Below are 26,333 nucleotides of genomic sequence, written 5' to 3'. Positions count from 1 at the left end.
GCTGGGCCCTGGCTCTGCCCACGGGCAGACCAACACAAGCTTCAGGACACCCTGCACCCATCGGTGTCAGGAACCATCCCCGCTCCCCCTCAGCGATCTGACACCAGCTCTGGGATCCCTGGGCCCTGCAACCAGACTCCAGGTCCTGGCTCTTCCTGCCAGTGGTCCTGCACTAACCCCAGGACCTGGCTTCATTCACCAGCGTGGGGGCAGGGGGCACAGCCCCAGAGGCTTCCGGACCCTGAATCCACCCACCAGTGAGCCCGCACTAAGCCCCGGGGCTCCCCGGGGTTCTGCAGTCAGCCGCCTCCTGACCGGGCCCCACTGACCAGCAGCCAGTATCATCCACACAAGGCAGGGCCTGGCAACACACCAGGCCAGGGGCCAACCAAGCCTACCAGATATATTCACATTATAGAGGTCCCAGAGGGAGAAGAGAGAGAGAGAAGGGGGCTGCGAACATATTTGAAGACATAATAGCTGAAAACTTCCTTACCCTGGGAAAGGAAACAGTCACCCCAGTCCAGGAAGTGAAGAGAGTCCCATACAAGATGAACCCAAAGAGGAACACACCGAGACATGTTGTAATTAACATGACAAAAATTAAAGATAAAGAGAGAATACTAAAAGCAGCAAGGGAAAAGCAGCAAATAACATACAGGTGAGCTCTCATAAGACTGTCAGCTGATTTTTCAGCAGAAACTCTACAGGCCTGGCACAATACAGTCAAAGTGATGGAAGGGAAAAACCTACAGCCAAGAATACTCTACCCAGCAAGGCTCTCCTTCAGATTTGATGGAGAAATCAAAAGCTTTACAGACAAGCAAAAGCTAAAAGAGTTTAGCACCACCAAACCAGCTTTACAACAAATAAAAGAACTTCTAGGCAAAAAAAGAAAAGGCCACAAGGAGAAATAAGAAAATTACAAACCAAAAAGCTCACTGGTAAAGGCGAACGTATAGTAAAGGCAGGAAATTGTCCACACACAAAGCTAGCAGGGAAGTTCAAAGACAAAAGCAGTAAAATCATCTATATCTACAATAAGCAATTAAGGGATACACAAAACAATTAGATGGAAAATATGATATAAAAAACAGTAATTGTGAGGGGAGGAGAGTACCACTGCAGGGTTTCTAAAATGCATTTAAAATTAAGAGATTAGCAACTTAAAACAATCACGTATATATATATAGACTGCTATACAAAAACCTCATGGTAATCATAAAACAAAAATCTATAATAGATATACACATTAAAAAAAGGAATCCAAACATAATACGAAAGATAGTCATCAAATCACAAAGAAGAGAACAAAAGAAGAAGAAAGGGGAAAAAAAGACCTACAAAAGCAAATCCAAAACAATTAACAATATGGCAATAAGAACGTATATATTGATAATTACCTTAAATGTAAATGAACTAAATGCTCCAACCAAAAGACATGGACTGGCTGAATGCATATAGAAACAAGACCCCTATGAATGCTTCTTACAAGAGACTCACTTCAGATCTAGAGCCATATATAAACTGAAAGTGAGGGCATGGAAAAATGTATCTCATGCAAATAGAAATCAAAAGAAAGCCAGAGTGGCAATACTTAGACAAAATAGGCTTTAAAATAAAGACTTACACCCAATGTTCATAGCAGCTTTATTACAATTGCCAAGGTATGGAAACAACCTGTGTCCATCAACAGATGAATGGATAAAGAAGATGATGTTTTATATATATATACACATACACACACACACACACACACACACACACACACAATGGAATACTACTCAGCCATAAAAAAGAACGAAATTTTGCCATATGCTGCAACATGGATGGACTTGGAGGGCATTATGCTAAGTGAAATAAGTCAGAGGAAGACAAATACCATATGATATCACTTATATGTGGAATCTAAAAAATACAACAAACTGGTGAATAAAGCAAAAAAGAAGTAAACTCACAGATATAGAGAACAAACTAGTGGTTACCAGTGGGGACAGGGAAGGGGGAGGGGCAATAGAGGGGTAGGGAAAAAAAGGGGGGTTTATTACGGGATTATATGAAATCATGTGTGTGAAACTTTTGAAAATTGTAAAGCACTATAAAATTTAAAGAATCTTTCATTCAATAAAAGAAAACATTTCTGAGTTAATGACTACACCATTCCTGCTTTAACCTCTGTGGACACATGATCAACAGTCATTACTTGACTACTTCCATCCGTCTGCCCTCAAGTTTAACTAATAATGTAAATTGAATCCATTGTAAGAAGTCTTGGGTACTCCAGCCCTTTCCAAACTTCTAGCTAGCGTTCATTTCCCTCTTTTTTTTTTCCAAGGCCAGTCTTAGTCCCCAGCCCCAAACAACAAATAAACTTTGGACGAAGTTTCTAAAAACAGCCTTGGAATTTCCTTCTGGGGTATAGTATGCCTCAGGGCCATTGCAAGAGAGGCCTTGTCAAGATTTGTTCTGCAAAAACAAAGGAAGAAGGACTATTTGACTTTCTAAACCTCTGTTCCAATTGTGAGATTCTTTAGTTTCCTGATTAGACAGAATGAAGGATGGAACCCTGGCATTTACCCATTAAAGCAATGAGGAGAAGGTCTAATTTGTGGTATCTCTAACTGATAGTTTGCATTTTAAGGTTAAGATATTTTATTGCTTCCAGATGGTCAGCTAACTTCCAGCCAGAGGAAAGTTACTGCAGAGTTTAAGAATAGCTATGATACAAAGAGAGATTTTAATTATCATGTAAAGGATCTAATTAAAAAGACATACAGTAGTCGGCTTTTCACATGCTCAAGCCTATAAAAATCAGTAGTTTAAAAAATTACTGTAAGGAGGAAATTGGAAAATTATTCAATTTGAAACAGAGACACTTGAGGAATTTCTCAATTTAGGGAACTAGAATTAGGTTAACTGCTTGTTTCTAGATGCCTTGATTTCCACGTTGTTCCTTCTATTCTGTTTTATGGAACAAGCTCATGAAGGTTCTTGAGTCTTTTTGCTTCTTTGTTAGTTTATTTCCGGAATAAGGCAGAGTGTCTTCAATCAAGCAAGCAAGCGGGAAAGCGATTGATCAATTTCTGCGTCTCTGAAATTGACACCTGTATTCAGATCCAGATCCTGCTGCTGATTGGGTGACCTTGGGCAAAGCACATAACCTCTCTGAGCCCCAGCTTCCTGGTTTGTAAAATGATAAGCCCTCTCCTTAGGGTTTCTGGAGCGTATCATGAGACAATTAAAGTTAGCCATTGTTATCTGCAGAGGTTTAGAATGTGCAACTATTCACAGATGAGGCCAAAGACTGTGGAAGACGGGTAAGTGGGTGGAATTCTACAGGCAATATTCTACAAGGCACTGTCTTCTCTGTGACTTCCTCTCCCTGGCTCCTGAGCTCTGCAGCACAGAAATATTTTGCAAGAGAAACAGTGGTCGGTGTTCGTAGGAAGGATGGGCAGTGTCCTGTTGGAGGCCAACTGAGCTCTTTGGATTTAATGATTTGGAACCAGAAAGCTACTGAATTGTAACACAATGACCTTGAATAAACACTGTCTCCTCACTTCCCTGCATGATACATCAAGACCTCCTGACCCACCCATCCCATTTTTTCTGTTTGGCACCTTGGCACAGTGCTGGAACAAAAAGCTGAAAATGGCCAGCAAACTCAATTTAAAATAAGCCCCATCCATACTGTTTAACTTTGTGGCCTCCAGATGTCTTTTTTTTTTTTTTCCTTTTGTAAAAAGTGAAATATAGTTGATTTACAATGTCGTGTTAGTTTCAGGTGTATAGCAAAGTGCTTCCCTTATACATATATTTGTGTGTATCTATCTATCTATATATATTCTTTTTCAGATTCTTTTCCCTTATAGTTTATTATAAGATAGTGAATAAAGTCTCCTGTGCTATACAGTAGGTCCTGTTGTTTATCTATTTTTATGTATAGTAGTGTATATCTGTTAACCCCAAACTCCTAATTTATCCCTCCCCACCTTTCCCCTTTGGTAACCATAAGTTTGTTTTCTGTGTCTGTGAGTCTGTTTCTGGTTTGTAAATAAGTTTATTTGTATCAGGCCTCCTGTTGTCTAAAAGTCGCTCTAGCCTCCCCACACTTTCTCTCCTTCTCCCTTCCCATTGGAACTTGACCCAGGGAATTCATTTAACCTGAATAAACCTGAAGACTCCAAATATGTCAATCCCATTCTTGGAGGCTGCTGTTTCCATAGCCCAGTCTCCTCCATAGCTCTGCTAAGTGCAGTAGGCTTGGCCAGATGCTATGAAAGAAAAAAAACATCCCTTCTCCTATTGCTCTGTGTTGGAAACCCTAATTTATTTGGTACCAAGCCTTCCTCTTGATAAGCATAGGCCAACCCGACAGCTGACCCACCACCTGTGGAATCTTTACATTTCTGAAGGGGAGGTGATTGGAAGCTGGAGGGATCATTGTGTAGTGTAGAGATCTAATGGACAGCATGGTGACTACAGTTAGTAATACTGTACTGAATGCTGGAAATTTGCTAAAAGGGTAGATTTTAGTTACCCTCAACACAGGAAAAAAAAGTATGTGAGATGTGTTATTTACCTTGATTGTAGTAATCATTTCACTCTGTGTATGTATATCAAATCATTGTGTTGTACAACTTAAATATATAGAATTTTATTTAAGAATAAAATTAAATGAATATATAACTAAAACTTTTTAATCTTGAAAGTGATAGTTATTACGAATGCATATATTTGTTAAAATTCATTGAAATATATGCTTAAAACAGGTATGTTTTATTACATGTAATTTACACCTCAATAAAATTGATTTAAAAAAAGAATAGGAAAGCCCAACTCTGAACCCAAATGAATAAACACAAACCAAAAATATTTCTAAGACTTCCGAGTGGGCTGAGGAATTACCATGGGGGTAAAGTAAACAAAATGCACAGCAGGAAGGCAAATCAGCTGTGCCAAATTAGAAATATTTCATGTTTCTTCAGGAAGAATTTTTTTCTTCCAGGGGAATTTTCCCCTCCATAGCAGTTTGCACACAGCTGTCTTTCTCCAACTATAACAGTGGTCTGGCTGGTTAAGTTTGAAGGACAGACAGTGGTTAGGTGGTTCTCTATAAAATCACATCTATCAGGCTAAGAGTAAAACCAAGTTACTTGTAAGTGGCAGACGATAAAGGGAAATCAGGGGTTTCTGAACTCAGAAAATGTCAGCTAACATGCTTTTATAGGTCTGCATTGAGACATGAATAAGCTTAGGGATACTCTTGTGGGTCTGGGAGGCATGGGGCAGATGCTATGATGTTGGCTTTATAGATACCCATAAAGAAATTCTCCCGTGAATTGGACACAAATAAGCTTTTACCACCTACCAGATTCAAAAATTTCCTTCATTCTTTTTTATAGGAATAAAAGCCTGTATGTACAACATCAAACACAAATCAATTTCCAGTGGAGATTCTCCATATTTCAGACTGAAGAACATAAACAAGGGCCACTGTGGGTTAGCTTTATGACCCATTCAGACTAGAGGCTGTTCATTTATTTATTAAGTTCATTAATTCACTTACTTCTTCAGCCAATATGCATTGTGAAGCTATTGCATGCCAAGTGTCGAAGACATAGGACAACATTCTGACTTTAAATCTCTCACAGTCTGTTTGGTGACAGCAATGTGAACAAATAATCACAATGCAATATGATCATCGAGGTGAGCATTCACAAAGCTGTGGGAATATAGACAAAGGAGTAACTAACACAATCCAGGGAATTAGGAAGATTTTTTGCACACAGACACACACACACACACACACACACACACACACGTACTCATCTGACAGAGATGCCAAGGCCAGTCTGGTGAGAGATCTCTGACCTTCAACATTCCCTTAAACAATCCACAGTAAGTATTGTAACCGAGCAGGACCCTAGGAGGTCTTCCCAGAACAGACCACCCCCCATGTCCTCCGCCTGCCTTTTGTCTGCAGAAAAACTTTAGTCAATGAATAAATTTAATCAGAGAAGTGAGAAAATGCAGAAAGAAAAACAGTCAAGCAAGACAAAATAATAATGCTTTAGTCATTAAACAAAGTCAAGGACCTTTAGTTCTTCCTCAAGAACTGTAGATAATATTCTGAGCCATCTCCTTTGAGCTGTTTTGCAGGTGCTGAAAATCCCATCAGGTGGAAGAAGTTAACTGTATGCTGCCCACAAACACATAGACCCTAGACCGGTTGGAACCAGAAGGTTGATGATGTTGACTCCCAATTACCTCACCACCAACCAATCAGAAGAATGTCCACGAGTTGATCATGCCCTGCTCCTTGAACACTATGAGACTCCTCACTACCCCTCCAGGGCGGGACACACAGTCTTGAGGGCATGAGTCTGCTGTGGCCTCTTTTGCCTGGTAAAGCAACAAAGCTACTTCTTTCTACTTCACCCAAAACTCTGCCTCCGAGATTTAATCCAGCACCAGTGTACAGAGGCCAAATTTCGGCAACAGTATATCATCTGCGGATTTCTCTAAACCCATCTAAGGCCGAAAATAACAGAAAAATGAGTAAAGTTGCTTTGAGTGTCTCCAATTCTGGGATGAAGAGGATGGGCAATCTTATTTCCATCATCCTATTAAAGAATAAACCATCATCTGGATATGAAGAAAATAGCACTTTGGTATAATTTATTCATTCATCTTATTTATTAATGTGTGTGGATGAACATATTGATTGCCATTATGCAATTTTACAGATACATTTCCCCCAAATCCACAAGATGCTTGGATCTGGTTACATCACTCTTGACTTCCATTCTTCGTTCTGGCTTTCCTTTTCTTCCTTTGAGATACCTTCAACTTACTTGTCCTTCTAGGCAAACAGATCAATTTAAAAAAGTGTTACTTGCAAATTTTGCAATGGCATTCTGAAAATGAGGGTTAATGATAGAGGACTCTGGAGCTGACTGTATGATGGAGGAGGGAGGGACCTGCTCTGCCCACTGGTTTCTCCGACAGAGCCCCTCTCCTCCCAGTTATAGATGCTTGATGTCTACCCAAAGGTTCCACCCCTTTCCCCGATCTGGGAGCCAGCCTGGCTTTGAGCTGTCATTGGGAGGCCAGGACATAGGGAGATCATACGGAATAACACTCCGGGACTCCGTGCATCGGGTGGGCCACGTTGCCCATCCAGATGCCCAGGTCAAAGTCTCTCCTTGCCCCCTGGTTCTCTCTCTGATCCCTGCCTGGTAGCCATTAGCTCAGGTGTCCTTCTTTTTCCTGGTCAGTCTTCTCTCCCAGAAAAGTAGTCAGACCCCTGCTCCCCTAACCTGTGGCCAGGAATCTAAGACCTGATGACAGACCCATATGGTATGGATCAGATCCTTGCATATTTCGTGCCCCAACGTGATCTGGGACTCGGTTACCTGTTACTGGACCTATCACGGTTCGCTGGGTGCCATGTTTCATCAGCCTGCCCGGACTTCCTCCATCACCTGCTGTTGGTTCTGCCCACTCCCTCAATGCCTGCTGCCACTCCCCTCTTGCCTCCCCCAGAACCCTGTGAACACCATCCTGTGAATGACACCCAGCCCCACCTCCACCACGAAGGCTGCCCTTAGTCTATCTCGTCCGCCTGGAGTTGGGTCCCCTGTGTATAGTAAAGATGAAAAAGAGTCATTTGCAAGGCTTTCTTCAGTTTGTTCAGGGCTGTGTTTGCTAAAGTGTGATACCCATATCCTTAATGGAATCTGAGAAAAATGAGGTGGTCTGTGGGTGGGCCATATTTTGTAAAAAAGTTAATCACTTAATGTGCATTTTGAGCAAATATAGTTTTCAAAACAAACCCATGAGAAAAGGCAGCAGCCTATAATGGTTCAGAGCATGAAGTCTAAGGTTAAACTACCTGGTTCAAATCCTGGCTCTTCCATGTACCAGCTGAGGGACCTTGGTAGTTACTAAATGTCTCTGTGACTCAGTGTCCCCATGTGTTAAATAGACACGATAATAATAGTATCTATGTTATAGGGCTCTTACGAGGATTAAAATGAGTTAATGCATGTAAAACATTAAATAAGTTAAAACATGTATATTAAAAGCATGACATGACACATTGTAATCTCTTAATAAAATTTGCTTTTTTATTTTGTGGCTATTATTGCCTAAAATGTAGCTAACTGAAAAGATGAGTGAGTTTGTTTAGTTAAAAAATTATGTACATAATAATACCATTGGTACGTAAACATTAAAAGATTGGTAAATATATCCATTAGGGATGGCTAAGTGGTTGCAATGAACAGAGCCCCAAAATTCAGTGGCTTAAAGTGCAAGAAGTTTACGATTTTCTTTGCAATACAGGATAGATGTTTCTGGTTAGCAGGTGGATTTGCTCCATGTGGTGTCTTGGGGCGCCAGGGTCCTTTAATCTCGAGGCTCTTCCTACCCCTTTGGGTCTCATCATCACCTGCTTGATCAAGGTTGCATTGCCATCTTCAGGTTCTTCAGAGTGTCTTAAAGTTCCTTGGCCCAGAAGTGGCAGCACTACTTCAGCTCATATTCCGTTGGCTAAAACTTACTCACATGTTCATACCTAACTGCCAGGGGAGACCAGGAAGAGGAGTACAGCTGTGTCCCAGGTTTTGATGGATAGCTAGCTGACTCTGAGTGTCAATGACTGAAGTTTGGGAAATGCTGCTCTAGGGGTGGGTGGTGGGATTCTTCTCAAGACTAGGGCCAAGGAACAAGATGGTAGTTAAGGGATTCCCTGTGACAGGGAAGTGCCAAAGAGTTTTAGGCCCACGGATAGTTAATACTGAGTTTTACTTTTCTCCATTCTCTGTTATAATTCCCATGATACACTCTGCTCTTACAGAAAATCTCTTACATACATGCTTTGAGTTAGAGGTGCCTGGGGCATGAGAGAGGGGGCTGTGATGGGGAGAATAATGCTTCCCGCCACCCCACAAAGATGTCAGCACCCTAATTCCCAGAACTTATGAATGTATTAGTTTACCTGGCAAAGAGACTTTGCAGGTAAAATTAAGATTAAAGACCTTGAGATAGGAGCGTGTCCTTGATTTTCCAGGTGGGGCCAGTCAAATCATATGAGTCCTCGTAAACAGAAAATCTTTTCTGTCTGTGGTCAGAGAATCAGAGAGATGGCAGTGTAAGAACTCAGCCTGATGTTCTTGGCTTTGAAGATGGAGGAAGGGGCCATGAGCCAAGGAATGCAGGCAGCCTCTGGAAGCCAGAAAAAGCAAAGAAATGGATTCTGAACTAGAACCTCCAGGGAAGAAGACAGCCCTGTCAATACCTTGACCTCAGTCTCGTGAGGCCCACGTCGTGCTTCTGATCTACAGAGCTGTGTAGGATACATTTGTGCTGTTTTAAACCTCTTTGTTTATGGTAATTTTTCACAGTGGCAATAGAAAACGAATACAGGGACCTACTCCCTTGGTTGAGAAAAAATGGCAACATGGCAACATGGAGCATGGAAAAATATTGACTGGGGAACAAAGGGTTATGAGCACGAGATTACAAGGATGGCCAGGTGAAGATGAGCAAACCCAGGGAATCTTACCCTTAGAAGGACTGGGGGAGGGCATTGGACTTCCTACAGCAACTGCGATGGAGGATGTTAAAGGAAGGGGTAACCCAGGAGCCTGGAGAACTTGGGGACAATTGGTTTTCACGTCCTTGGCCATGGAGTTAAGTTAAGGACTGCCGAGACAAAAATCCCATAAACTTCTCTTTATTCCAGAAACTCCACCTGCACCGTGAGAACTCTAGTAAGCTCGTTCTTTTCCAAAGTACTTGCAGAATGCTTTGGGCTGTTCCACATGAACTATTAAAAATTATGCCTCCCTGGGTATTTTCTCCAAACGACTTGCTGCATTCAGCAAAATAACCCAGGAAACTGTAGTTTCCAGGGTTACCTCTGGAAGCTTCATGAAAGCACCCAGCAGAGCTAGTCTTGAGGTCAAGCCACTACCCATTGGAGAGAGGTTCTTGTACCTTATCGACCAGCAGATACGTGTCGACTGAAAAAAAACGCACAACATGAGAGTTGTGAGTTAAGTTTTATTTGGGGTAAAATGAGGACTATAGCCCAGGAGACAGCATTTCAGATAGCTCTGAGAAACTGCTCCGAAGAGGTGGGGGGAAGGTCAGTATATATGTGATTTTGGTGAAGGGGGAGTACATGCAATCAAGCTCATATCTTTTTTGCGGAAGGTTTCTGCTAGTCTTGTGAAGGTTACTGCTAGTCATGAGGAGCAGACGTCACCATGAAGGATTTTAGTGCTTTTCTAGATATGAGGAGATAGAATTGGGCTCATAAAAGTGGCTCCTGAAAATATCTAACTATCTGAAGACCTGTTCTGCCAGTTTTTCCCAGAGCACAGAGTGCCTCATTTCTGATCTCCACCTTGAACTCCTTTCAGGGGGTGTTGAAGGTCAGCAGCTGCGGTGGCTCAGAATTTAATCCTTGTAGAGTTCGATGGCAAGTGCCATTCTGTAGTTGGCATACGTAACAAGAAAGGCATCGTGGAGTGTATGAATACACATTTAATAACGGCTCTGGTGTGGAGGTCAGCTTGTGGACAGAGAAAGCAGAGTTCTTTCTAATCCTTGAAAAAGAGGACGGAGATCAATGGTTGAACAGATGCCTCCAGTTTGCCCTCCTCTGACCCCGAGCACCCACATCCGCTCTTGTTAACTGGAGCAGGACTTGCCAGGTAGGACTGGAGCTGGCGTGGAGGCTGAGGGGAGGTCAGGGAGTGAGGGCTTTGTTGCCGCCCCTCTTACAGATGATTCCAGCCCCTGGTCATCCCCTTTCTTTCTGAGCTGTGTGGCCCACGACAGGGAGAATCCAGAGAGTCTCTTGGCCTCTCTCCTGCACACCCTCACGCCGAAGCCAAAGCAAGCACTGGTCCTATGATGGCTTTTACTCATAATAATAATGAGCCATGAACAGACAGTGAAAAGTCACCTTCCTTGCTCCTTCTCTGCGGGTCTCTCTTTTTTCCACTTAGAAAAATGACAGCTCTTTTGGCTGCTATAAATGTTAATTAAGTTAAGAAAAGTTGCATACTTAAATACAATAGGAGCTCCTGCATGTGAAGGACCAGGGTGAGGTTCATCTACACTTGAGAAGAATGTCAGGGCCCAGGCGTTCCCCAGCGAGGGAGTTGTGCTTGGGAGGAGTGTGGGAGTCCCTGAGTGAGAATGAGAAGGGGTCCAGCAGCAGGGCGGAGGGAAGGGTACTCCCCCAGCAGCTCCTTGGACTTGGCCCCCTGAAGCCCTGTGACTCTATGAACAAACAGCAACCCCCCCGCCCCTGCCTGCCCCCCAGCGTTAGGCCCTGTTCTTTCTCCTAAGTGCAATTTAATAATTTTGGTGTTACGATTTGTTTACTATTTGCCTCTTCTGCTGGACAGTAAGCTCCCGAGGGCAGGGAACATGTGTCTACCATACTCTGCACACAGTGGTGCACAGCAAGCGCTCAATAAATGTTCAATTAACGAATAAGTCAAGGACTAGATACTTTGTAGATTTGTAGATAAATTTGTGGGTAATTTGTTGATAAAAAGCTGTGTATGTTTAGGCTCTCTGATAGGACTCCACAAAGGGCTGGGTCCCTGAAAGGGCCTTTTAAGGGTCTGAGTTTTAGAAGGAATCCAACTTCTGGCAGAAAGGGAGCATTTTAGGGAAAAATACAACCCCAGGGCTGCCATGCAACTCGGCCAGTGGGTAAGTATTTCCTTTTCATGGCAGATCCTACCAGGAAAAGATATGAAAGGTACATGCCCATTATATGTATCATTATTTATTTCTTTATTTTCAATTTTTTTTTTTTTTTTTTTTTTTTTTTGGCCGTGCGGCTTGCAGGGTCTCAGTTCCCCAACCAGGGACTGAACCCCGGGCCACGGCAGTGGGAGCCTGGAAACCTAACCGTTAGGCCGCCAGCGAACTCCCTACGTATCATCATTTAGAAATTATATACATGCATCTCTGTCATCGTATGTATTAAATATCAATATATGTAGATTTTGTTCTCATTTTAGTTAACAGTCCATAGGTGTTCTAATAATTTATTTCTGTGCCCTAGTGGGTTGTCTTGTGCACCTGCTTTGGAAGCCACTGTTGCTGTCTGATGAGGCTGTAGTCAGCGGAGTGGGCCCTGGGCTGGAGGGGGTGGCCTACGTCTCTTGGACAGGCGGACCTGCTTTGATGTATGTTTCTACCAACTAGTACTCTTTCTTAGTTCTCAAAATTTTAATAACAGCAATAATAACCAATATTTATTGAGTGATGAGAGGCTGAAATACAAACAATGGCCAAACCATCTGTGACTGTACGACTCTGACCCACAACCTCTCCAGCAACCAATCTGGGAAGCCCAACCATAGCCCTTGCTGCCGGCGGCTCAAAATGGTCAGGATTTAGTCAGTAATTGCCAGCTTCTTAAGTTTTTGTCCCCACTTAGGTCCAAACGTAGGACCAATCATAGAAAGCCAAATATGTTCCCTTAACCGATCACAGAGGAGGCTCAATTGCTAGTTATTCTGCCTCTACTCTCCCCAGGCCAACAGCCTCCAATCAGGGCATATCTGAAGCCTTCCCTTTTTCCACTATAAAGCTTTCCCTCTCCACTGCTTGCCTTTGAGTCTCTGCCAAACACAAGTAATAGTGGCTGACTCCTCTGTGTGAGTGAAAGAACGTTGCCTGCCCTATCGGTAAACAAAGCATGTTGCAGCCATCAAGCCATCACATTGCAGCTGCCCGTAATGGTGAGCCCTGAAGGAACTCAAGGTGGAAACAGGATGCCCCCCTCCCCATCAAGCCCTCAGCCACTGCAGCTGCCCCCACACAGTGCACCTGAGGAGGCTCAGCCTGGGAAAACACAGGATACTGGCCCCATTTAGCCCAGGTACATATCAAAGGAATGATTTCAATGAGCCCGTTTGCATCTTCCCATATATAGAAAAGCGCTAAATTCCTTAACTTGAGATGCCTGATTTTCTTTAATTAACAGTATTCTTTTGGTGTTCTGACCACCTGGTCTTTGTTGCAAAAACTCTTATGTATCCTGGGTCCTCCCTGACCTCTTCTGAGCAATCTCTCAGAGCTATCTGAGAGGCTGCATCCCAGGCTTAAGTCCTCAGTTTTGTCTGCCAAATAAAACATAATATTCAACTTTTAGGTTGTGCTTTTTTTTTTGTTTTCAGTCGACACTTGCAATAGCAAGCTGAATATACAAGCTTTGCTTGTCCTCAGTTGGATGATCTTTGTTTATTTCCACAGTGCTTACTATATGCCTAGCCCTGTGTTAAGTGATTTACATGCATTTATCTCTGCAACTTCATGAGGTAGTATTATGGATATTGTTCCTGTTTTACAGCTGGGGAAACAGATGAGACCCAGGGAGGTTAGGTAACTTGCTCAGAATCGCACAGCTAGTAAGTGGTGAGTCTAGGCTGATGCGTGTACAGTGGCTGGCACACAAGGCAGGCCTCCAGCGCACGCAGCAGCTTGGTCTCGCCCCTTTCATTTATCCCCCCTTGTCATAGTCTTTTCTCCCCTTATATTATGCATCCTTGAAGTGGAGGAAAGGATGGATCCTGTCTCTTTTTTTTCCTTTAAAGAGAAACTCCAGTGGGATCCTTTCACAGTGTATACATATATCAAATTATCACACTGTGTACTTTAGATTCTCAAATTTTTTTTTGTCATTAATATTGCCAATAAAGTTGGGAAAAAAAGAATAAGCAAAAAAAAAAAAAAAAACCTCCAGTGAAATAAGTCAAACAGAAAAAGACAAATAGTATACAACCTCTTATATGTGGAATCTGAAAACAAAAATCAAAACCCAGAATCATAGGTACAGAGAACAGATTGGTGGTTGCCAGAGGTGAGTGCTGGTGGGAGAAATGGGTGAAGGTGGTCAAAAGGTAGACACTTCCAGCTATAAAACAAATAAGTCATGGGAATGCAATGTACAGCATGGTGACTATAGTTAATAATACTATTTTTATGTTTTAAAGTTACTAAGAGAGCAGATCTTAAAAGTTCTCATCACAAGAAAAAAAATTTGTAACTCTGTATGGTGATGGATGTTAACTAGACTTCTGTGGTGAGCATTTCACAATATATACAAATATTGTATCATTATGTTGTACACCTGAAATTAACATAATGATATATGCCAATTATATCTCAGTTAAAAAATCAAATAACAATTCCAGTATCTGCTGTAATGTTCAGGGTTTTATGAGAGTGAAGTCTCTACCTCTCTGTTTCTGGAAGATTAAGGAGATTGGCAAAGCCTCTGCAGAAAGATGAACCCTGGGTTTTTCCTTGATGAACTTCCAAGTATTTTTTGTAATAATAAACTGGACTTTATTAAAATTAAAAGCTTTTCTTCTGCATAAAACATTCTTAATAGAATGAAAATAATATTTGCAAAATATTTGCAAACCATATTTCTTACAATGGTCTTGTATCCAGAATATATAAAGAACTCTCAGGGGACTTCCCTGGTGGCGCAGTGGTTAAGAATCCACCTGCCAATATAGGGGACATGGGTTCGAGCCCTGGTCTGGGAAGAACTAAGCCCGTGTGCCACAACTACTGAGCCTGCACTCTAGAGCCCGCGAGCTGCAACTACTGAGCCCGCATGCCACAACTACTGAAGCCCATGTGCCTAGAGCCCGTGCTCTGCAACAAGAGAAGCCACCACAATGAGAAGACTGCGCACCACAATGAAGAGTAGCCCCCGCTCGCCGCAACTAGAGAAAGCCCGCACAGCAACGAAAACCCAAGGCAGCCAGAAATAAATAAATAAATTTATTTAAAAAAAAAAAAAAAACTCTCAAAACTCAACAATAAGAAAGAAACAATTTGATTTTTAAAAAATGGTCCAAAGATTGGAACAGACATTTCACCAAAGAAGATATTTGGATGGCAAAGTATTTATTTTTTTTGGCTGCATGGCATGAGGGATCTTAGTTCCCTGACCAGGGGCCAAACCTGCACCCCCTGCATTGGAAGCACAGCGTCTTAAGCACTGGACCACCAGAGAAGTCCCAGGATGGCCAAGTGTTTTTAACTTTGGTGATGGATTAGGCTGCGATGTGAGAGGTTTTTAACAGGCAAGCAAAGGTAACACAGTCCAGTCAGAGCTCCATATCTTCTGGACCATGGCTGATGAATGAAAAATGTATCTGGAATCAAAATCCTTGGTGACCTACGAACAGAAATACATCAATCTTCTTCCTTTGTTTGCTAAACAAACAAATATACCAATAAACCTATTTTTAAAAATGTTGTTTGTAGTTTAACTGAATTTTATGCTTAGGAAAGATTTTTGGAGCCATCCAAGAGAAATTTCTTATTTTAAAGTCGAGAATTGGTTTGCTTCTTGGTAACAGGGGTAATAAAACCCAGATCCCCTGGTGAACAGACCACACAGCCACTGAGGTATAATTTTGTTGGTTTTACTAGCTGGATTGGGGGCAAATGGTACGTAGACAGATGGCAGTCATTAATTGAGGGAGGTCACTCACCCCTCTGAGAGCCTCTGGGCACAGGGCAATTGATGACTCTGTCAACGGGTCCTTTAATCTCTGTGTATGTAGTTTAAGTGGCTAGGTGTGCTCCTTTTAGGCCTGAGAATTTCCTCAGCATGCAGACTCTATTTAGTTCCATCCCTTCACATCAGTTCAACCTTCATTCATGCAAGCATGTTGGCTTTAGTCCAGAGTTTTCTTTCTTCCGTCAAGATATGCAAGCAACCGGAGAGCTCCATCAACCTTGTGTGCCTTGGCACCACTGGTTTCATAAGCAGCCGGCCTACAATAAATATTCAGCTGCTTATGTTTTTGCATATCTAACGTATGCCAGCCAGGTTCTTAAAATTTGGGTGTCACTGACCACATTAAGAATCTGAAGGAAGTTATGGGTCTTTCCCCCCAGAAAAAATGCCCAAATGATATATATACACACACAAATTTCTGTATCTGATTGAGGGTTGTTTATGGACTTCTGGTCTACCTCGGACAACTCTGGGGACAGGAGCTGATTAGGGACATGGAACAGTGTTTCTGAGCAGAATGAAGGATCCAGCTCACATTATACACCACCAGTTGGTAATGTCCCCAAGCTTTGGGGTGATATGGTTTTCCCTAGGTGCCCTCTCTTACCTGGGTGGGATTGATTCAGAGGTGGGGATTGCCATACTGGGGGCACAGTGGGAGACCATGTCTATGAGTGTGTGTGAATCATGGCCACTACTGGTAATGTGTTTGAAATAAATGAGTAACCAGGTCTCGAGTAATCAGGAAGGGTAGAGAAGGAACTCAAGAGGGCATGGAAGGGCTGAAATACTTGGGAGGGAGAGACGGGTTGCTGGTGGCTGGAGAATCTGTTTGGTTGGAATTGAGAGTAGGAAAGCAGTGGGCACAGGGTGGGATTTTAGTGCAGGATTGCATGAGTGCAGCACTTCTGTGTGATGACAGGGTTCAGGGTGTGACCATGACAGTGGGTCACTCATTGGGTCTAGAGTGCCAGATGTCATTTATAAATGTAGCTGTCCAGGAGGCATGTGGAAGGTGAGGGGAGAAACCTGTAAGATTCATGATAAGATCATCAGTTAATTTCGGCAAGGGACCTCTCTGGTTTTAGAGGGAGAAAAGAAATCTCACTGAAGTTGAATTTTGCCTGGAAACATCTCCATTACTCTGAGGCCATTTCCTCTAATTTGCTTCCGGTCTCCTACTCCCAAATATGCATATGCCTGGGAGTCAGACCCACCACGGTTTAGAGCCACTTACTACTGGGACACCCTAGCCCAATGCCTCAACCTCTCCAGCTGCAGTCCTGTGGATGAACGAATGCCCAAAAATTATTTTTGCAGAAGCTTCCCTCCGAGTGTGGTTATAATAACAACTAACTCAGCTGGGTATTCAGTGAGATAACATGGAGAGGGTGCGTGGCCCAGTGCCTGTCTTATAACTGCTCAATAACTCAGGTTTCTTCCTACTCAACCCCTTTCCTGCCCAACCCGTGGGGTTAAAAACTGTCCCTTGTGGCTTTTTTCATCTAACAGTTTTGTATTCACTTTCTTGTAGATTATACAAAGCAAAACCTATTGAACCGGGACACAGAGTTCCAAGGGAATTAAATTAAAAGATTGTTATATTTTTTCATTCACTTAGATTCTATGTTGAAAATCAACAATTCAAATAATAAATCAGCAACAAAACAAAACCCAAAAACCCAACGGTAACAACAACAACAAAACACTTCAATGAGATCGAAATGGTAAGGTGGAAACCACCAGATTTATTGGGCTTCGCTGCCCGATCTTTTTTAGTTGGCAGCCTTATTTCTTGCTTCAGGCCCAAGGAATTAAATGGATCAACGCGGGGTTTTGAATTCCAGCATTTGGAGCTCCTGGCTTTGGGAAGAGGAAGAGATTTCGGAAATCCAAGAGCCAAAATATGCTTCTTACGATAAAATTCGTATAGAGGTGGGAGTGGACACAGAAACTGTAACCTGAACGATGAGAATTCTCACACGGAGGGAACCCACCCAGCCCACTAATGCTCGGCCTGGCTCCCAAAGTAACAGAATCCGAGTCTCCAGGCCAGATTTTCCCTCTAGCCATTCCTGGCCACGCAAAGCGGAGCTGCGAGCACACAGAAAGGGATGTCTTCATCGCCAACCAGGATGGAACAAACCCGCCCGCTCGCGGAGTGCTGAGAACCAAAGGGTCCCTCCAACGCGGGTAGCCGTCAGCATGACTTGACTGCCCCCATCCCGCGCGGTCCGCGCTCTCCAGGCGCCCCCAGCCTTTCCGGGTGCGCGCGCAAGAGTCGGCGAGCCGGAGAGCTGTGCGTCCAGCAGCCTGCGGGCGGCGGTGGCCGACTGGCTCGCGGGGAGAGGGGTGGCCAGCAGCGGCGGAGGAGGAGCTGACGCTCCTCGGGCCGCGCCCCGCCCTCCGCCGCCACCTGCGCGTCCCCTCCGGGCTCTCGCGCCCCGGGGCAGTGTGGGCTCTCCCTTCCGCAGCGGAGGTATCACCGCGTCCGCCAATTAGAAGACTCGGCGTTTGGCTCCTTGGGGCGCGGGAAGAGCTGCGCTGCCTGTTCGGGCGAGTGGAGGGTGCGACGGCGCGCGTCCCTCCCCTCCGCGCTCCCCGCGACGTTCGTGGAGGGGGGTACAGAACTGCTGTGACTTTTGAGGTCCGACTACTCCTTCCGGCCAGCCTCCCAACGCGCCAGCTCGGAGAAAGGCCGGCGTGACCGGCAGGCCCAGAAGACTCGCTGCGTGGGCTCGGGACTTGGAACGTGTCCGGGAGCCCGTGGCGCTGTGCGCGCTGTTGAGTTTGGCGGCGGGGTGGGGTGTCCCCCGGCGCGAGGGGCGGAGAGGACGTTGCGCTCTGCCCCTTCGCCCGCCCCCTAGTGCTGCCCCCACTTTGAGAGTAATCGAGACTTGAGTGTGACTGCGGAGCCGCGAGGATGCGGGCCCTGGGCGCGGGTTTTTCCTCAGCTCGGCGTGATGGAGCGGGTCGGTGAGCGGAACAAAGGCGCCCGCCCCGGGGAGCCGGTCCTCGGCTGAAGACCGCGGGGCGCGCGCCACGACGGCCGCCTGCGGACTAGGGTGGTGGCTGTGCGGCCCGAGGCGCGGCGCGCTCCTCCGCGGGCGGGCGGCGAACCCTGAGCCCGGCACCTGCGCGCCGCTCCTGCTGCGGCGCCGGGGCAGCCCCGCCTGCCGGCCCGCGGGCCCCGGGGGTCCGCTGCGCTCGCAGCCCCGCTCCCGGTGACCCAAGGTCCAGCGGCGAACCACTTGGTGGTGCAGAGGAGAGACCCCCGGCCCTTCGCCAAGAAGCCGAGGCGCCTGCTAGGGGCCGCGCACCGTGGACTGAGCAGGCATCATCTCTGGGAGCACTTCTGCAGACCGAAGGCTTCGGTGTGAGCCATTTAGCTCTCCCCGCGACCGCTCGGACCTCCCAACCGTCTTCGCTGCCCTAGCCTCCGCGCCGTGGGGCCGGGAGCGGCTGGGATCCTCGCCAGCCGTCCGGAGCGCGAGGCTCGCACGGCCCCCGGCTGCCCCGCGCCTCGCCGGAGCCCGAGGGGGCGCGGGTCCGGGGCGAGGGCCGACCGGGCGTGTTTGATGGCTTCACTGAGAAGAGTCAAAGTGCTGTTGGTGTTGAACTTGATTGCGGTGGCCGGCTTCGTGCTCTTCCTGGCCAAGTGCCGGCCCATCTCGGTGCGCAGCGGAGATGCCTTCCACGAGATTCGGCCGCGCGCCGAGGCGGCCAACCTCAGCGCGCACAGCGCCAGCCCCATACAGGATGCGGTCCTGAAGCGCCTCTCTCTGCTCGAGGACATTGTCTACCGGCAACTGAATGGTAAGGACGCACTCGGGTGCCCACGGGGCTCGGCGCGGGCGGGCCGGGCACTGGGTTCACCCCCGGGGGCCCTGCGCGCGGTGCGGGTGGCAAGCACCTCCTGGCTCCCCCGCGCCCTTTTACTCTCCCTGCCCAGTCTCGGCCAGGAGGCCAGGGCTGCTGGAAAGAATTACCCGTTTCTTTTCTGTTCTCCAGCTGTAAGTTTGCTTTTATCGTGGAAACACGTCAGCACAGCTGGCTCCCGGTCTCCGCGTGCAGGAATGATTACCTGGCCGCTCCGGCCCAAGTGCGGAAACTAGACGCGCGGCCAAATGGGACTGGAGGCGCAGGCGACTTAAGGGAGGAAAGAGCTCTTACAGCTTAGCGTTTGGTGGCGTCGGACAGGGGAGGGACACTGGCGTGCTTAAATGTGTGCGAAAGTCAAGGCCTCAGGTCTGGAGCTAACGCGCTTCGGTAGTAGGTTGGAGGAATGTCATCTCTCTAGGAGGCGGGCTGCAAGCTAGCAGTGAGGACTCCTCCCTTCCCGCAGCTGCCTTGGTGAGCCTGCTATTAAAAACACGCTCGGATTCTACCGAGAGAGCTGCCTGAGGGCAATTGTTAAAGTTTGAGGTGGGTTGGGGAAGCAGGTTTTTAGAGAGTGTAGCAAAGAGAGGTGTGCCATCTAATCAGTGATAGTTGTCAGAATCTGTCCTATATATAATGTTCTCCTCAGTGCTTCAGGAGAAGAGGGAGACTTTTAATATACTCTGGTCACATCTGGTCCAGGAACTGATGGGTCATTGGACATTTGCTGACCCCAGGGTCAGAGTATTACTCACTTGAGTATGGGCAGCTCTCCATGGTCCATGTGACTGGTATCCAAGTCAGATTCAAGGCTGCCACCTCCCTTCCTGAGCTTCTAACTCATGTCCTCATGGTAATTCCAGAGCTATTGATAGTCATAAAGATAATGATAATAATTAGTGGTGGAATTCTTATTGTGCCAGACACAGTGCCAAGACTGTTACAAATGCATTATCTCACTGAGTGGTCACATCAGTCCAGGATGGTTCCTTCCATTCCCCATATCAGAAATAAGAAAAGGAGGCTTGGAGGGGTTGACTGAGTTGCCTGATGTCCTGCTGCTAGTAAGTGGTAGAGTCTGGAGTCGGAACCCCATGTCTGGTTGACCAAAGAGCCTGTGTTCTTGACAACTTCTATCTACTGTCTCCTCCTAGTTATAAGGAGTATTCATTTTGATTACAAAAAGATTCTACATTAGTAAGACCTGACTCAACGACTGTCCTACCTGCATTTGGAGCAAGAGACCAGTCCGGTGGCAGGCAGGGAGAAGGATGTCACCATATTGTCTTCTTCCTGCTTTCCAATGCTCCCTTCTGGGTCCTTCCAGGTGGGATGGGGTCAGATTTCCAAGCACCCTCTGAAAGGACCCCTTGGTCTTCTCGATGTCATTCAGCAAGTATCCAGGGGATACCTTGAACTTCTATCTGCAGTGGGACGCTGTAATCTCACTGACCCCTTGTAGATAGTGGGGCCCAGCTGTAGGTATGTCCTGCCTGTAGGTGTCCCCTGTGGGGTTCTTGTGGGAGCTCTTCCCCCGAGTGTTGAAGAACCAAGGCACAGAATGAAACAAAAGCCCACAGTTCGTCTCTGGAGGAATGAGATGCTTATGGGATGGGCCTTATTATTTTACACAGATCCGTGCCATAGACCAATCCATAGGACCCAAAAGAGAGAGTGCAAGATAGCTGGTTCCCTCAAGTGTCAGGCTGTACCCAGGGACACAAGTTGTTTCAATTAGGAAATGAAATATGATATACCACCCCCCCCAGTGCCCCAAATAAGAATAATAAAATTCTAAAGGGTGTTTACTAAGCGCCACTAACACGCAGGGACTCGTGAGGTCTTTGCAGCAACCCTGGGAGATGGGTGCTGATGCTTCCCCCTAAGTAGCTTGCTCACAGCCACCCAGCTAGGGGATGACAGAGCTGGGAATTGAACTTGGACAGTCTGGTTCCAGGACTGAGGTTCTCAGCTGCTGCACTGGCGTGTCTCAACCTTTGGCCTGCGTCAGAGTCACGTGGAGGGCCCTGTTAAGATGCAGATTTCTAGGCCCAACCAAAGAATCTCAGATTAAGTAGATCTGGGGTGGGGACCCGAGACTTTGCATCTCTGACAAGCTTGTGGCCTGAACCATGGCCCAGTGCCCTCTACTGCCTACGCCAGGCAGAGTAAAGAGGAAAATCCATTTGCCTGTTGGTTGGAGTGGGGGTGGGGACTTCTGGGAAGCTGTGAGTTTGCCTCAGATGGGCTGGGGTTCGGCTTCTTTCCTTGTATACTCCTCTGCCTGGTAAGCGATTCCCTGGGGGTTTGGGGATGTCCGCCACTTGGGACTGGTTGGGTTGGGTTGGGTTGGGTTGGGTTGGGTTGGGTGTGGTGGGGTGGGAAGATGAATTTTCTTTTCTTGCAGTCTCTGAGGAAGGCTGGGTTGAGAACTTTTCCTGGGCAAGCCAGGAATTCAAGCTGTAACTAAGGTAGATGTTCTCTTCCTGGCTGACCAGTGTCATTTGTAATGACCCTTCTCATCTCCACCCCACCCCCCAGCGCTCCATCCTCTGTCTGTGCTGGTTTTGGGTAAAGCGTGCCCCACCTGTTGATACTGTAGGCCTGCCGGGGTCTCCTGCTGTGGCCGGAGAGTGCCAGGGGAGGAGAGTGCCTGGGAGATGGGACCTGGATTCCCGTGTCCATTTGCTCTGCAGCCTGTCTGCACCCGTTGCTACTGAAGGAGGAGAAGGTAGCCTTGACCTTGGTGCTCTTTATTCCTCAGGAATTAATGGAGGGCTCGAGAGAGTCGGGCACTGGGCATACAGGAGGAACAGAGCCACCTGGGTCCAGCCCCTCGGGTACCAAGTGGGAGCTGGTGTTTTAATGATGATTTCTCAGACCTTTCCAGTGGACCCTTATGAAGTTCAAGTAGGAGGGACACAGCACAGCCATCTCCAGTGTTCTCTCACTCCTGGAACGGTTTCCTTGGGTGTCCTGAGAGGGACCCCTGGGCTGGGGGCGGGGGGCCAGGGATGACCCAGACTTCCTCAGAACTGGCCTCTCCGCTAAGACTCTCGGTGCCTGCTTTTTGAAAATCAGTTACACGTTATTTTGTTTTTCTTAATACAGGCTGAAAAGGACACTTGAAAGGGAAAGTGGAAAAGCTGGTATGGAGGGGAAAGCACACAGAGATGAGTTCATTTTTGCCCCTCCAGACTCTCTTGCACCTGCCCTTCCATTCTTTCCGTGCGGCCCCCTCTGCTGCCCCCTCACTGTTGCTGCAGTACCCTTTAACCCAGGGCCCTGCCACCCCTCCTTTCTGTGGTTCCAGCTGTCTGCGTGGAAAGCACCGCTTCCAAAGGGCCCAAGACCTTCCAGTGGTTTTGTGTTTCCTAAGGAACCGTGGTCAAGCCTGGAGGCTGACAGTCAGGACCGCATCCCGCCCCCCCCACCCCCCCATGTTCCCGCCCTGGCTCAGTGCCTCAGCCTCTTTGAGCAAGTCTGATCTACTTGGTGAAATAACCCTGCATTTGTCTTACGAGTGTAGCCTCCACGTTTCAGCCCCCGTCTTTGAGAAGTGCTAGCTGTCCTGGTTTGCTCTCCCCGCCTCCCTTCTGCATCCATCCGTCCTTTAAAGCTTGGCTCAAGGTCACCACCTGGGGGTGGGCAGTGGCGCCAAGCCACACGGTCTGAGCTCTCCCTGCTCCAGGGTGCTTGAAGCTTTCTTGTCTGTGTCCATTTGCACCCATGGCTTTGACTTCTGTGCCTCGATGGCTTTATCTTTTGAGTCCAGAACTGGACTGCAGGCTTTTTAAGGGCTCGAACCATATATTGGGTTATTTAATACCACCTCCATCCTTCAGCATGTGTGACAGCACCTCGTACATAATGTGGGCACCAAAGGTGTATTGGTTGATTAATTGGATGGGAGCTAGTTTTAGGAGGTAAATGATAGCCACAGAGGAAATAACCTTGACATTGTAAAGGCTGGATTGGGTTGGGTGGATGTGGTGAGGGGAAGGAGTTGGGAAGACTTAGCTGGGGGGACTGAGTGTGAGGTAGCCATCTTGCCTGTACCATCCTGTCTCTGCCGTCTTGCCTGTGCCATCCTGTCTCTGCCGTCTTGCCTGTGCCATCTTGAGGCTGCTCTGGTCCTTCACCAGATCCTGACTCAAGAGCACCAGATCCTTGGGAGGAGCCTGGAAGTGAAGCGGTCCCCGGGTTAGGGACCAGCACGTTTCAGTACGTTTTCTTTCAATGTGTGATTTTATAACATGATGGTTTTATGTTCCTTTCTCTCTCTAGAATGAAATTAATTCATTTTTATTGTGGAAATCTTGGAAAATCCAAAACGATTATACAGAAGAAAATAATACCATGTTAAATTTTTTTTGTTTTAAATGGTGGTTTTGTACTGGCATAAGGAAAATGGACACAGGGATAGATTTCTTGTTAGAATTCCTGTGTAACTCTGTACAGGGCTTTTGGCTGTCACCTTCTGAGGACGTTACTGGTTTCTCTCATTTTAGAGCTGAGAAAAGTGAGACACAGAGATACTGTGTGACTTAGCCAGGATGACACAGCCAGTGAGGGGCAGAGTCAAGATTCCTGAATATCACGGGACTTTTCCCAGGTTCAGCATCCCCCTGATAGGGCAGGCAGGGTGAAGGTCCTGTGCCCCATGCAAGCCCCGAGCTCTGGCTGGTGACCCCATCCCTCGTCCGCACCCCCGTGCGGTGAATCACAGGGGCACGTGTGGCTGCTCCGTCCAGTAAGCCCCGGGCCCCCCTGTCGTAAGAGGAAATGCAGTCGATTGAGGTTAGTTTCCAAATTTAGTTTTCAGAAGGATATTGAATAGAAGTAGGGTTGCTCGAAGAAATTGAATATCTTTGCGGGCGTGGAGAGAAGTCAAAATTACCCAGCCTAGCCCTGCCCCCAAGCCACACAGGCAGATGAAGCTGGAGTCGGAGTTGCAGAAAACCAGCACGTTCCCAAACAACCCACACGCAGCCCACCCAGCCTGCCACATCAGCCAAGCCCACCAGGCGGGGAAAGTGAGTTGGCGCAGAGGGACAGAGGCAGAGATGTGCTCTGTGGGCCTCCCAGTTGGCGTCAGAAGGAGAGGGATCGTGTGTTGAAAGCTTCTCTTCCTGGATGCCGGAGCTGGCCCTGAGCTGTTTCCTCTTTCCTGGAATATACATGTGCTTATATAGACTGTTGAGCCGGAATGTACCAGCATTTCCAATGGGAAGGAGATAAGGGGGAGAAAGCAGAGGGCGCGTGTTCGTATTAAAATCCCTCCTTGGAGTGAGCGTCAGAAGGAAACCAGGGCAGTGCGAGCCTTAGGTGCTGCGTGCAGGCCTTCATCAGGGCCTGGTGGCCGGCAGGGGCTCAGGTGTGCGGAAGCCTGGTCAGCAGAGCCAGAGCCTGGGCGCCGGAGGGACGCTCACTTCTTTTACCTCCGATGGACTGATCACGTCTGGTGGCTCCTGGAGAGATGGGGAGCCCAGTTCTTGGACAGCCCTCAGATACAGGCACATCTGTGTTGGCCAGTGTGTGTGACAGGCACCCTGCCAGTGGGGGCAGCTGCCGCCTGCCCGGCCCAGAGGTAGCGGGGAGAGGCCGCCAGTGTCATTCTCGAGGAAGAACTCCAACACCCTGACCTTTGCTGTTGCCAAATCGGGAGTGTCCTTTGTGGATGGGAAGAAGGCTCCGTGATTAGAGCTGAGAGTGACAACGGGGAGGTGGAATGTGGGCGCAGTGAAGCCCATGTTGAGTGAAGACACACCTAAGATCAGAAACCTCTGAGCCTTTAAGAATAGAATATTGGGGCTTCCCTGGTGGCGCAGTGGTTAAGAATCCGCCTGCCAGTGCAGGGGACACGGGTTTGAGCCCTGGTCCGGGAAGATCCCACATGCCGTGGAGCAGCTGAGCCCGTGCGCCACAACTACTGAACCTGCGCTCTAGAGCCCGCGAGCCACAACTACTGCGCCCACGTGCTACAACTACCGAAACCCGTGTGCCTAGAGCCCGTGCTCCGCAACAAGAGAAGCCACCACAATGAGAAGCCTGCGCACCGCAACGAAGAGTAGCCCCCGCTTGTCGCAACTAGAGAAATCTCGCGTGCAGCAATGAAGACCCAACGCAGACAAAAAAAAAAAAAAAGAACAGAATATTGGAAGAAAGGGTGTTCTCTTGGGTGTCAGGCAGACTAGGTTTGATTTCTGGTTCTGTCACTTATTAGCTGTGTGACCTTGGGCCAGCCTCCCCACCTCTCAGCTGTGAAATGGGGTCGCTGTGAGTCAGGATGAATTGGGATTCAAAATGTACAGCATGAGCCATGGGGCCTGATGCGTGGCAGCTGGGAGAATGCTCACTCTTTGAAGGAAGGGATCTTGCTTGCTTGCTCCCCGTCGTCTCTCTGATGCCGAGAACTGCCCTGGCCCATAGTAGGTGCTCAGCAGACATTTCGGGGATGAATGCATGAACAGTTGTGCTACATTGAGGCAGTGTGTGGTCGTTGTTACCTGAGATGTAAATCTCAGGATGGGGCGGGGGAGGTCCTTTTCACTCAAAGTTGCTTAGACTCTGAATTAACCTGGGATCCTCTCTTCCATGCGTTTGTCTGAGGCTGAATTCTGTTTCCTTCCTCCTTCTCCTTTCTTCCTCTCCATCTTCTGCTTATAATGATGGTGTCTTTGGATGATCGCTCTTGAGGTTGGGGAGAAGAAATGGTAGCCTCTACATGTCAAATCCCATTACAGAAATGTTGGTCATTTCCATCTGTTTGTGAGCACTTCCTCGCTGCTGGGTGTGGGCTAGATGCCGGGATACAGAGAGATGCAGATGCCACACATGCTTAGATGTCTGTGGTCCAGTTGGAAGG

The 26,333-nt window shown here is 47.1% G+C and overlaps 1 protein-coding gene across 1 annotated transcript in view; it reads left to right on the top strand.

The window, feature by feature from the left end:
- The first annotated feature begins 19,164 nt into the window (after positions 1 to 19,164).
- The window catches only part of GALNT17 (polypeptide N-acetylgalactosaminyltransferase 17), a 436,592-nt gene continuing 429,423 nt past the window's right edge, over positions 19,165 to 26,333 (top strand). Inside the window, exon 1 of the mRNA XM_059896130.1 lies at positions 19,165 to 19,402. Coding sequence (XP_059752113.1) covers positions 19,165 to 19,402 — 238 coding nt within the window. The remainder of the gene's footprint in view (positions 19,403 to 26,333) is intronic.

This window comes from Balaenoptera ricei, chromosome 15 (genome assembly GCF_028023285.1).
Source record: "Balaenoptera ricei isolate mBalRic1 chromosome 15, mBalRic1.hap2, whole genome shotgun sequence".
In the NCBI taxonomy this organism is placed as follows: domain Eukaryota; kingdom Metazoa; phylum Chordata; class Mammalia; order Artiodactyla; family Balaenopteridae; genus Balaenoptera; species Balaenoptera ricei.
The sequence above is the reverse complement of the archived record's forward strand: the minus strand, read 5'-3'. Positions and strand labels throughout refer to the sequence as shown.